This window comes from Antechinus flavipes, chromosome 5 (genome assembly GCF_016432865.1).
Source record: "Antechinus flavipes isolate AdamAnt ecotype Samford, QLD, Australia chromosome 5, AdamAnt_v2, whole genome shotgun sequence".
NCBI lineage: Eukaryota > Metazoa > Chordata > Mammalia > Dasyuromorphia > Dasyuridae > Antechinus > Antechinus flavipes.
Window position 1 is genome coordinate 238,572,154 of NC_067402.1, and position 12,489 is coordinate 238,584,642.

At 34.8% G+C, this 12,489-nt stretch overlaps 2 protein-coding genes across 2 annotated transcripts in view; both read left to right on the forward strand.

Moving 5' to 3' along the window:
- The first annotated feature begins 592 nt into the window (after nt 1-592).
- Nucleotides 593-12,489, forward strand: part of TMEM19 (transmembrane protein 19) — a 45,834-nt gene continuing 33,937 nt past the window's right edge. The window contains exon 1 of the mRNA XM_052000772.1: nt 593-688. The gene's annotated coding sequence lies outside the window, so the exon portion shown is untranslated. The remainder of the gene's footprint in view (nt 689-12,489) is intronic.
- On the forward strand, nt 601-12,468 carry THAP2 (THAP domain containing 2). The gene is given in 4 exon segments (XM_052000776.1): nt 601-688; nt 4,033-4,228; nt 9,878-10,128; nt 10,130-12,468. Coding segments are annotated over 4 exon segments (651 nt in total). The 5' UTR covers nt 601-617; the 3' UTR covers nt 10,263-12,468.

Here is a 12,489-nt window from a genome sequence, read left to right on the forward strand (position 1 = left end):
GGCAGGCGAGGAAGGAGGCTGGAAGGAGGCAAACCGGAAGTGCCTTCCCGAGGTCGAGACACCACGCGTTTTAAGGATGGCTCGCGCGATGATCAATAGGGACGCGTGGTGCGTGATGGGAACTGTAGTTTTTCTTTCTCTTCTTTTCTTTTCCCGTTATTCGCCGCTTTTCCTACATCCTTCCAAACCCCCAGCAGACCCTAGATTGGTTCCTGTTAGACAGGTCTTTGGAGTCTGCTGCCCTTGAACAACTTTGGAGTGCTTCTCTTTTCTCCCCCTGGGAAAGAAAGAAGGTGGAAGGGGGGGGGCCTCCAGGAAAAGCAGCGAAGGGGAGCGGTGGGTGTGGAGAAACAGCGCCATGTTGGTGGAGAAGAACTAGAGTAGCGAGAACTCGGGGACGGCTTCTGCAGGCTCGAGACCGCCATCTTATTACAGGGAAAGAAAACCTAGGTTGAGTAGAGAATCTCCCTCAGTTTCGCCCTCTCTCTTCTCTCTCTTACCTCTCCTCCTCTCCCCTCCCGTCTTCCTCTTCCCCACCTTGAGGGGGACAGTGTCTCTGGCGCTCCATCCCGCCCCTGACTAGGCTTTGAGTCTGTCGGATTAGGAGAGCCAGAGAGATGCCGATCAACTGCGCTGCGGCAGGCTGTGCAGCAACCTATAATAAGCACATCAACATCAGCTTCCACAGGTAACTGGTACCGGGAGGGAGGGAGGGACTGGGCGGCCAAAGCCGCTTCCGCCCGCAGTTGGCTATCTGACCTAGTTGTGTCCCAGGCCTCCCATTCAGACCCGGGGGCATTAAGTTGGGTCCGTGGATACATTAAAGCAGAACTGTGGGAGAAAATGGATGGGAGAAAAACGTCGTCTTTTTACTAATTGAAATTTAGCGTTTCTTTCTATTAAAGAATTCTTTAAAAATACATTATTATTTGAAGGGATTCCTAGGCTTTACCAGCCTGGTTAAGAGGTCACAGAAAATCTTGGCCTGCTCCGATGTCCCACCTAAAGCCAGAGCAGAGTCTTCTCTCCCATAGGGAATCAGAAGCTCCACGAGCGAGGAGTAGAGAAAAGAAAGGAAGGTAGGAGAAAGAAGCAAAGAAGATAGGAGGCGTCAAGGTTCTGGCGACTAAATAACGGCAAGGCGAGGCATCTTTCAGCTTGGTTGGACCAAAGAAATCTTTAGATCTCCGTCTGGAGAAACAGTTGCTTTCCTATTTAAATTGGACAATAACAATATAAAATTGAAATGAAAGTTTCTTCTTCTAAGGGGTAGCAGGCAATTAAAACTGGTAATGCTAACGAATTTAATTGTTTTGTCACAAATCCAGAATCGATTCCCTGGCAGTTTGTTTTAAAAGGAACAAAGATCCATCTTCCCTATGTCCTGCATCTTCTTTATGCTTATTTCAATTACCATTTTTAAGAGGCACTTTCAAAAGAGCTGTGTGCGACTAGCTACTAAAAAAAAAAAAAAATTAACTTTTTGGCATTTTGGGGGGAGGTGTTTTACCACTCCTCACCCTGATTCCTGGGTCCTGGAACTTCTTTTGTAACACCAACCACTTTTTTGAGATGCTGGGTAGAGAGAAATTGGACCTGTGATTTTATCAGCATAGGGAGTTCCCAACGAATAAACTTCTACTTAATGCTACAAGTAATATAAATAATAATCCCAGAGTCTTATGATGGTATTGAGAAGTCAAGTGACTTTATATAGACAATATATGTCAGAGTTCATAGAACTTAAACCCAGCTCTTCCTGATTCTGATTGAGGCTCTCCATACACTACACCAGGCTGCTTCTGTTTTTCAATGGATGGGCCTGGAGTTAGGAGTATCCAAGTTCAAATTCAGCTTCACTAGCTGGGTTATACTGAGTGGGTCCTTTAAAACCCCTTTGCTTCAGTTTTCTCATTTGTATCATGAGCAGGAAATGGCAAATCATTCCAGTATCTTTGCCCCAAATGGGGTCACAAAAAGTCTCTCAGGACTGAAAAGACTGACTAACCACAACAGATATTTAATAAAAATTTGTTGAATAGAATTTATTGAAATCATTTTTATTAAAAATAAAAATTTAAAGAGAATCCTGATTGGTTCATTCAAACTACAATACTGTTCTTCATAATTTTATTCTGATTCTGAACACTTGAAAACTCTCTAGAAGAATGTGACTTAGTACATTTAAGACTGAGTTTGCTCCAGGCAAGATCATAAATTGAAGGTAAATTGCTAATCTGTGTTGTGGGAGTTTCCACTTTAGGAGTTTCCTCTGCTGAAGAATCACTGAAGAAATAACAAAAATGTATCCCATCAGTATAGATAATCAAAAGATTTTGGGAAGATTGATCATAGTTCATACTTGTCACTTGCCCAATACAATAATTCCCTTGTGATTTTTAGTTTTAAAGGGTTGCCTGGTGCTCCGGGAAATTAAATAACTTGCCCACCATGAAAGCTGGTGTCTTAAAAGAAAAGACTTGAACCAAGTTTTCCTTATTCTCAGGATAGCCCTCCATCCGCTTCCCTTCTGTGCTTCTCAATCTAAAAATTATCTCAGAATCTCTGTCATGACCCATAAGATAGTATTAGAGGAATCCAAATTAGATCCCAGATCTAGGCTTTATAATTTTAAATTAAGCTACAAAGACAACATTTTGGAAAATAATACACCTATAAGGAAAGAATTACTAATTATGAGAATTATTTATCTTTGAGACGTGTTTGATGGACTACATACAGTCATGAAGAACTCTTAGAAAATGACATTCAACATTACTTAAATTGCTATTATACATTTAGGCTTTATTGTGATGATCATGAAATACTGGAATTGGAATCTTTTGAAATTAGAGTTCATTTTTGTCTTGGATCTGATTCTTTAAAAAGGAAATAAAGTGGAAAATGCCTTCTAAACCTTTTGGTAAGGAAGAACTACTTCTAGAAACCTTGAGGTTTGTAAGGGAGAATTTGCAAAAAGTGAAAGAAGTGCTATCTTTGGCTTTTTTTTTTTTTGGGGGGGGGGTGGCAATTAAGGGTTAAGTGATTTGAACGAGTCAAGGCTAGATTTGAACTCAAGTCCTCCAGACTCAAGGACCAGTGCATTATCTGCACCATTTAGCTGCTTCTAGCTTTACTAAATTCTTGTTAGGAAATATAGGAATAGTGCAGGCCATGACAATGGCAGTTTTCCAGTAGGGATCCCCTTCTTCATGATCTCTTAATAACTCCAATATTTTTGCTCCTCAGATATAGCAGTTTCATTCATAATGATCAGCACTTTCCTTAAAGGGTACTCAAAGTAAAGTTGAAATCAAATTGATATATCTACATGTTGTTTCCCTGGTTTTCAAATCAATATCTCCAATATCCTACTGATTTTTTTTCTGAATTCTGTAGAGAAATGAGAAGACATCCCATATGTGTGAATATAATTATGTTTGTCAATAAATTTTTACTGAGAACTCTCAAAATAAATAGCATAAGAACAGGATATTTCCTTAATGGAATTTAAAATGTAATTGGCCCTATCAGTGATATTTCTATTGTTTTATAAGAATCATACTTTTTACTGGAATAATCAGTATTGACAAAGAATTGGTTTCAACAACTACAAATATTCAATTTAATTAGAAACTAAAATAACAAATTTTAGAGATTGAAGAATTTTTACCTCAATTTTCTTACCAAAATGAATGGTGGTCCAATTTGCCTTCATCATTTAGAAAAAGTATTTGGCAGTGCTAAATTATCCTAACATAATAATTTTATGTTCTTGAAAAATGAAAGTGATTAAAATAATTTTAGACTGGGGGAAAAAAGTTACTTTTTTGTACATTATGAAAATGAACATGAATTATTTTCATTAGAGTGTGTAAATCTCTTCACTGTTAATATTTTAGACAAATATTTAAATGTAATCAATATTAAATCATTTGTTTATTTTTAAAATATCTTTAACCACTAGGATTACCAGAAATTTTGCAATTTTTTCCAAATCAGTTGGCATTTGAGATGTATGTTGTTCCTTAGGTTTCCCTTAGACCCCCAAAGAAGAAAGGAATGGGTTCGTCTGGTTAGGCGCAAAAATTTTGTGCCAGGTAAACACACTTTTCTTTGCTCAAAACACTTTGAAGCCTCCTGTTTTGATTTAACGGGACAAACAAGACGACTTAAAATGGATGCCGTACCAACAATTTTTGATTTCTGTACTCGTCTAAAATCAATGGTAGGTGATATTCCTTCTCCCTCTTTTTCTCATCTCCTAAACTCCCATTTTTGTCATCTGTTTGACAGAAAGTATCTTTTCCACAAAAAAGCAAGACTATTTTGAATTCCATGTATGATCAAAAAAGTTGTCCTTGCTGTTGTTCATACATGTCAAATCTTATTTTTAGAGATAGAAGAGAAATTGAAAATTATGTAGATCAAAGCTGTCAAACAGAATAATGCATTCCTCAGGAATGTTCCTCAACTTAATTAAAATGTAATTGAGAAATTATTTAATAAAATAAAAATACAATACAATACAGTATAGTAGTGGTTTCTATTTGAGTTTGATCCAACTGATCCAGATAAACTTCATTTTATTAACAAAAATGCTGAAAAGCCTAGGAAATTAATCAAGTTTCAGGGATTTCAAATGGAGTCAAGTTGCCCACCTGATCTGACAGGTTATTAATTTAAGGTCAATGAAAAAAAATTTTTTTTAAATATATGTTGACAACTGTATTTCAATATTTAAAAGAATTGTACACATTTAACTTATCAGATTGCTATCTTGGGAAGAATGGAGGTAAAGGATGGAGGCAGAAACATTTCAAATAGTTTTACAGAAAAATTAATGTTAAAAACAATAGCCTAAGAAGGGTCCACAGGTTTTATTAGACTATCAGAGAAGTCCATCACACAAAAAATGTTGAAAACCCCTAGACTAAAAGAAGCATGAACAAGAGACTTCATCTCTCAGCTCTGTACATTTTCTCTTGCTTTTCTCCAAGCCCTCTCTTCTCCACTGTGATTTACTGACCTCCCTGACTTTGAGCCAATTAAAATGCCACCTGTTATAGGAAGCTTTTCCTAACCTCTCTTACTTCCAGTGCCTTCCTTTCTTAATTATTTCCTGTTTATTCTGTATATAGCTTGCTTTGCATATATTTGTATGCATGTTGTTTCCACCATTAGATTGTAAAGTTCTTGAAATCCGGGATTCTCTTTTACCTCTTTTTGTATTCCCCAGGACTTAGCATATAGTACCTGGCAAATAGTAGGAACTTAATAACTATTTATTGAATAGGTGAACTGATAGAATTAAGAGAAAACATTACAGAAGCATTAATATATGTGTTACAGAATAAATAGGCCACTTCTAAGTGCAGTTGGAAACAAAATGTAATTAGAAAATATTTAACAACAACAAAAACCCACAGTGTTAACATGTGGTTTTCTGGGTCTTTATGGGACCTGCCAGTTTAGTGGCCTGTTTGACACTACAAATTTATCTTGTTTTTAAAAATTCCAAAAAAATACAGCATTTATGTATTCTTATCCAGCCTTTACTCTCCAAAATAATTAACAATGTGCCTTAGGAAGATTTTTTTCCTGTAAAATTATCCTCAGTATCTACTTCTTAATGTATGTACAGAACAAGCAAATGCAGTTTTTGACCTTGAAGACCCAGTGATTTTGACAAGAAAATAAAGAAATATTCAAAACTACCTGTCTAGAATAAAGATTGGAAGATACATTTTGTTCTCTGGATTAGTCTCAAAGCCTAAAGGTGGATTGAACATTGACAAATATCTATTTATTCCTTCTGTGATTAGAAACAATGAACTGATTGCCTCCCTTTCTCAATAGGTTCTGAACCTAGGGTAGTTAGAAGTCTAAATTGGCTTATTGTGATTGAAAGTACTCCAGTCAAACCATGAAATAGAGAAACCCAGTCTCCATCCCAGCAAACATTGTTTTCAGAAGTCCAGGAGAACGTTAAAAATAAAACATTAGAAACTCAGGAATGAGACTGCTTGTGCAGAATTCTGTATGACAGGAAGTAGATTCGTCAAGTTTTGGGATCTCTGCTATTCTTCCTCAGGAATTCAGTAATTTCTTTATTTCCCTATTACTGTGAAGGATATTGAGCAACACTAGCTGGCTAAGGGGATGGAAAGTTTTCCCACCAAGCATGTGATGGTCCCTGCACTGTATGTCTTGACTAAGTTGATGAAGGGGGTTTCCTCATAGAAAGTTTCCTACATCAATGAAATTTTAAGTCCAGCCAAAAAATAAAAGGACACTTAAAGTTCAGGAAAATGGAACTTTATTGTTTCAAGTTTCTTCTGTTCTCTAATTCATCTGCTTCTCAAATTAATCTACTATTTCTCAACTTTAGAAAAATTTAAAACAAAGTTTGTAATTCTGTATACTATATTTTAAATATGCCAAATGATATTTTTGTGAATAAATCAACAGAATTCTTTGTTCCTGAGCAATATAACCTTAGACTTTTTTTTTTCCTTAGGCAATTGGAGTTAACTGACTTGTCCACGGTCACACAGCTAAAAAGTATTAAGTGTCTGAGGTCAGATTTGAATTTGAACTTAGGACCGTCCAACTTCAGGGCCCATACTCTATCCACTGTGCTATCTGTCCCCTAAACTTAGACTTTAAGGCACTAAATGTATATATACTCGTACAAAGATATCCATATATGTAAGTATATGTGTGTATATATATATTGGTAAATCCATATATGTGTGTGTGTGTGTGTGTGTGTGTTGGTAAATGTTTACACACACTTTGTCAAAATTCCATTTCCTCCAAAAAGAAAACTGGCTTTTTCCTTTTTCATGAGTTAAAAACTTCAATCACTTGGTAATACCCACATTCAGCAAGTGAAAGAAGAAAGTGGAGCCAAAGAATAAGCCAGCAGATAGAATTAGAAACAAAAAGTACATTGTCTTGGAAGCCAAGGGACAAGTTAGGATAGATTGATGAACAATGAAATGCTACCAAGATCAAGACAAAGAAATCTGGAGGCAAGCTCCTGGGGACTTTCCAAAGAAATCTTTAAGGAGTAATGGAAACAGAAAACCTGACTCTTCCCCACAGGGCTAACAAAGGAGTAGGTCAGGAACAAGTGGTGAAACTGGATAAAGTTCATTAGTTTAAGAAATTAGAAGATAGGAAGTGTGGAAAATAAATGGGTGAGCAACATGGTAAAGTTTTTATCAAGAAAGTTTTGTTCTTCCAGAGATATTAATTTAACAATAAGACATTATAGGAATATGGACCAACCTTGTGATTTTATTACTATAGAAAACTCCTCTGTCAGGAAATGCTCCCTACTGATGTAGAGTCAGCATCTTAGTTATTAACTGTTAGTCAATAATCATTTAATAAATGAATGAATAAATAAAGACAGTGAGCCTGCTGTGTATCAGGAATTTTGCTAAACTGAAACTACAAAGAAAGGCAAAGCATAGTCCCTGTTCTTGAGCTCACAATCTAATGGGGAATTAACATTCAAGCAATGAGAGAGTATCAAGGAAAAGATGATTGACAGAGTCAGGAACTGTTTATGAAGGGTGAGGATTGAGAAAAGGCAATTAAGACATCTTTAGTAACTTTGGAGAGAACAGTTTCAATTAAATGATAAGAAGCCAGACTGCAAAGGTAAAAGAGTGAAAGGAAAGAAGTAGCCAACCTTCTCAAGGAATTTATCCACAAAAGATAAAAGAACTATGAACAATAGCTGGTTGGGGATGAATGAACCAATTGAGAAAATTTTTTTGAGAATAGTGGAGGAATAGCATATTTGTAGGCCTCAAAGCTAACAGTTGACAAGGACTGATTGAAATTAAGTGAGAAAGTAGAGATGATACAGGAAGCAATTTGCTGGAGAAGATAGGTTGGAATTGGAATATAGAATATAGAAGAGTTTATCTTGGCATGGAGAAGGGACAACTTATTCATGTGAAAGAGGTTAAGGAATAAATAGTGGTAGAATGGTCACAGGAGATGAGAAGGAGGAAAGGAGCTTTAGGCAAATAGCCTCAAATTTCCTTTTTTAATAGATTTTTATTTTCAAAATACAAGCAAAGATAGTTTTCAACATTCACCTTTATAAAACCTTGTATTCCAAATTTTTCTTCCTCCTTCCCTTCTCCCTTCCTAAACATCAAGTGGTCCAGTATATGTTAAACATGTGTAATTCTTGTATATAAATTTCCACATTTATCATACTGCACAAGAAAAATCAGATCAAAAAGGGGGAAAAGAAAGAAAAAAAGCAAACAACAAAAAAAGGTAAAAATACTACATTGTGATCCACATTCAGTCCCCACAGTCCTCTTTCTGGATGCAGAAGGCTCTCTCCATCACAAGTTGATTGGAATTGGCCTGAATCACCTCATTATTGAAAGGAGCCAAGTCCATCAGAATTGATCTTCATATAATCTTATCATTGCTGTGTACCATATTGTCTTAGTCCTACTAACTTCACTTAGCATGGGCTCATGTAAGTCTCTCCAGGTCTTTCTGAAATCACCCTGTAGATCATTTCTTATAGAACAATAATATTTCATAATATTCATATACCATAACTTATTCAGCCATTCCTCAGCTGATGGGAATTCACTTGGTTTCCAGTTCCTTGCCACAACAGAAAGCTGCTACAAACATTTTTGCACATGTGGGTCTTTTTTCCTTTTTTATATCTCTTTGGGATACAGACCCAGTAAATACACTGCTGTATCAAAGGGTATGCACAGCTTGATAGCCCTTTGGGCATAGTTCCAAATTGCTCTCCAGAATGGTTGGATCAGTTCACAACTTCACCGACAATGCATTAGTGTCCTAGTTTTCCCACATCCCCTCCAATATCTATAATTATTTTTTTCTGTCATCTTAGCTAATCTGAGAGGTGTGTAATAGTACTTCAGAGTTGTCTTAATTTGCATTTCTCTAATAGTGATTTAGAGCATTTTTTATATGACTAAAATTAGCCTCAATTTCTTCTGCAAAACATGAGAGAGTAGGGAAGGAGAAGCCATGGGATGTTTGGGGAGAGATGAAAGCGTTTAGAAGAGCCATTTAGTTAATTAAAGATGTATAGAAGGATTGCCTTGGCAACGGTGGGGTTGAAGATATATAGTCTCAGTCAGCATGATGTTTTTGATTTTCTCTAGCTTCATTCTGTATAATTTGTAGAAATGGCAAAAGCACTGAGAATGAAAGTGACTTGCTTGGGGTTACAGAGCACCATGGTACAAATCAAAGGTGGACTTGCACCCACAAAACTTTCAAGTTTTAACTGTGATACCTCAAAGCACATTTATGGGCAGAGAGCAGAGGAGATCAATCAACACAGCTCATAGACAAAAGCCTAAAGAAAATAAGATGGAAATAGAATCAAGAACACAAGGAAAGTAACTGATTCTCCCTCAGACTAAAAGGAAAAGAAGAAAATATAATTGAGAGTATTCAGATATTTGAAGAGGTCTGTGCTGCTTTTCTCAAGTTATTAGTTGGGTTTATATGTGGCTATTAAGTTTACTAAACTTAAACTTTAATTTTTAATAATCATAACTTTTAAAATATTCCTAACATTTTTATACACATCATATGGGTCCATGTATTTACAAGAAAAATTAAGAGATTAAGTGGTTTGTCTAAAATCTCATTGAATTAATGGGTAATACAAAATTAGATGTTTGAGTATCAGTTTCTTTTCGTTATATAAAATGTGTCCTTTCAGTGCAATGTACACCTTTTCATGAGGTAGTTTAGAATTATTTCATTATAAAAGAGGGCAATTTTACTTTTAATTTATGAAATTATAATTCATGTGTAATACTCTTCATTTCATTCTGTTCAGAAATCCAAGTCAAGAAACCTTCCAAAGAAAAACCCTTGCATCCCAACAAAACCATCCAATTCAAAATCCAATGTTAGCTGTCAGCAAGTTCTGCTTGAGCACAGCTATGCCTTTAGAAACCCCACAGAAGCAAAAAAGAGGATATTTCAACTGGAGAAAAAGATAGCAAGCTTAAGAAGAAAGATGAAGAATTGTTTGCAGAAAGAACGGCAAGAAACCCTGAGATGGTTTAAAACCACATGCTTGGTGAAGTTTAGAAGCAAATAACATTTTGCTCAGAGGCACATCAGAACACATCTTACCAAATGCCTTAAATGATTTTTCATTACAAAACTTCAAAATCCTTGTACTAGATCAGCGAGATCAAATATTACAAATTTTCTAAAATAAAGACAGCCCCAACCATGGAGCCTACTTTTGATATTAGACAAAACTGAATTCTGTGCCTAGCCTTCACTAGTTAGAAGTAAAAGTTATTTACTGAAATTATATTAAAAATTATGCTCTTAGCACAGTTTTACTTGAAATAGTGTAATTTTCTAGATAAAGACTTTTACTTATTTTCATGGAAATAAGAGTAAACTTTATATGAAAACTTCATTTTACCATAAGCGTAAGTGCCTTACAACAAGGAATATTTACTCTAGGTGAAAATTTTCCTACATTAAGAAATCTTATGTTTACAAATGAATTTATTGGAGAGTTGTTTTTTTTTTTAAGAACCTGTTTTTGAAGGAATGGTCTGTGGCAAGTAATACTTTTAAGTCATTTCACAGGCTTACTTTCTGTCATAAAAGAAATTTTCCTTGTTGAACTCTGTTGGAGGAGGGCTTTTATATCTAAAAATGATGCTGAAATACATAAATTAAATGTAACCTTGGAAAAGTGGTGTCAATGACATGGCAATATATGGTGAATTTATTACAATGCTTTTACCTTTTTTCTTATCTGTAAAACGTGATCTCTCGTGGAAATACTAGACTTGCAGTGATTTTATACTAACTTAAATGTTAAGTATTATTTGGATGTGAAGTGCCATTAAGTCCTTCAGATGAGAAGAGACCAAGCATACCTCAAATCTGCTCAATTGGGTACTTTGGCACCTTGAGTCCCAATCACACCCCCTCCACACACAGACACAAGGTTGTAAAATAGCATCATTGAGTCCATTGCTTGTTTTTGCCCAAATTACTAAATAAGTAGATATTAGTGCTTTGTCATAACATGTTTTTTAGTTTTATGCTCTCATGAATTAAGCAATTTTTAATGTGTATTAGAATATCAAAATTGTTTATAAAGTATTTATTTTACTACTTACACAAGTACTCAGTTTAGGGCATAGCCTTCTGATGCAGAGATGTACTTAGCTTTGTAATGTCTTGACAACTTTTAAGATTTAATCAATTTATAGATCATTAAATCAACATATAAATTAAATCAATAGTTCACATGAGTATTCGCTTCTCTACTACTGTAATTTTTTGTAGGGCTGCATCAACACTAGCATTATATGTGGAAAAACAACATTTTAATGATTCTTTTCTAAAATAAACCTATAGAGAGAGTACTCTTAAAAACTAGTTAATTGAATCATTCAAAGGGTTTGCCTTATTTCATAAATTATGTTTATTCATGTTTTATATTTCAGATATATGTGAACAAAATGGAAAAGTTCATTAACTATTCAGTATCTTAATCCTCATTCAAATGTACAATTGTGAATAGCCATAGATGGTTACCATTTTTTCACATAAGGGATTTATTTTATGTGAAAAAGCCATCAGACTTATATCTAAGGGTTTCTTTCTTTTTTTTTTATGATACTTGTTTACATTCTAGTAACCATAAAGAGCTCTAATTTAATTTTTCACAAAAATTAGTTCTCTATGGTGGAAAATAGTTATCTGCTCACTCAGACAAAATGTATACTACTGGGAGAAAAAAATACGTCCCCTCAGAATTTGTTTGCCAAATATGATACTTTTATGTAGCAATGCCCAAAATTTAGGCAAAATATTAGCTCCTTGAGAGCAAGGACTGCTGTTTTCCTTTCTGTATGCACAATACTCTGCACATAGTGAGCACTTAATAAAAATCTATTGACTTAAATTTGTAGTACCTAACATCAGTGTGTTTTTCACTATCTTCCAAGAAGGTAGAGAGGAAGTACTTTGTTTTCATTCTTACTGGGCATTTTTCAGAAATACTTGTGGAAAAACTTGTAAATACTGAAAAACTTTACTCTTTTACATAAATAGTATCCAGTGTTAACATTTTAAGCATAATATTTTGGTCAGGTGCCATTTTAATTTTTTTTCATCAGTTTGCCATTAGCAAAAATAATTGTTTCCTAGCTTAATATTTCTAGCAAAAGTGGTCACATATCCACCTAAAATAATTAGGTATAATTATATCTTTAAATATCTTTATAATATTAATAAGTATCTTTAAAAATATTTGCTCACAATCACAGAAAAACCAAGTTTCTAATTCCAGGCAACTGAAGTAGCTATAAAATTGTTAGCAATGTCTCTGGAGAAACATAACACTACAATTATCAAACATTAAAGCTTTTTGAAAAGATAACCTAATACTGTGCATTATGTTTGTTT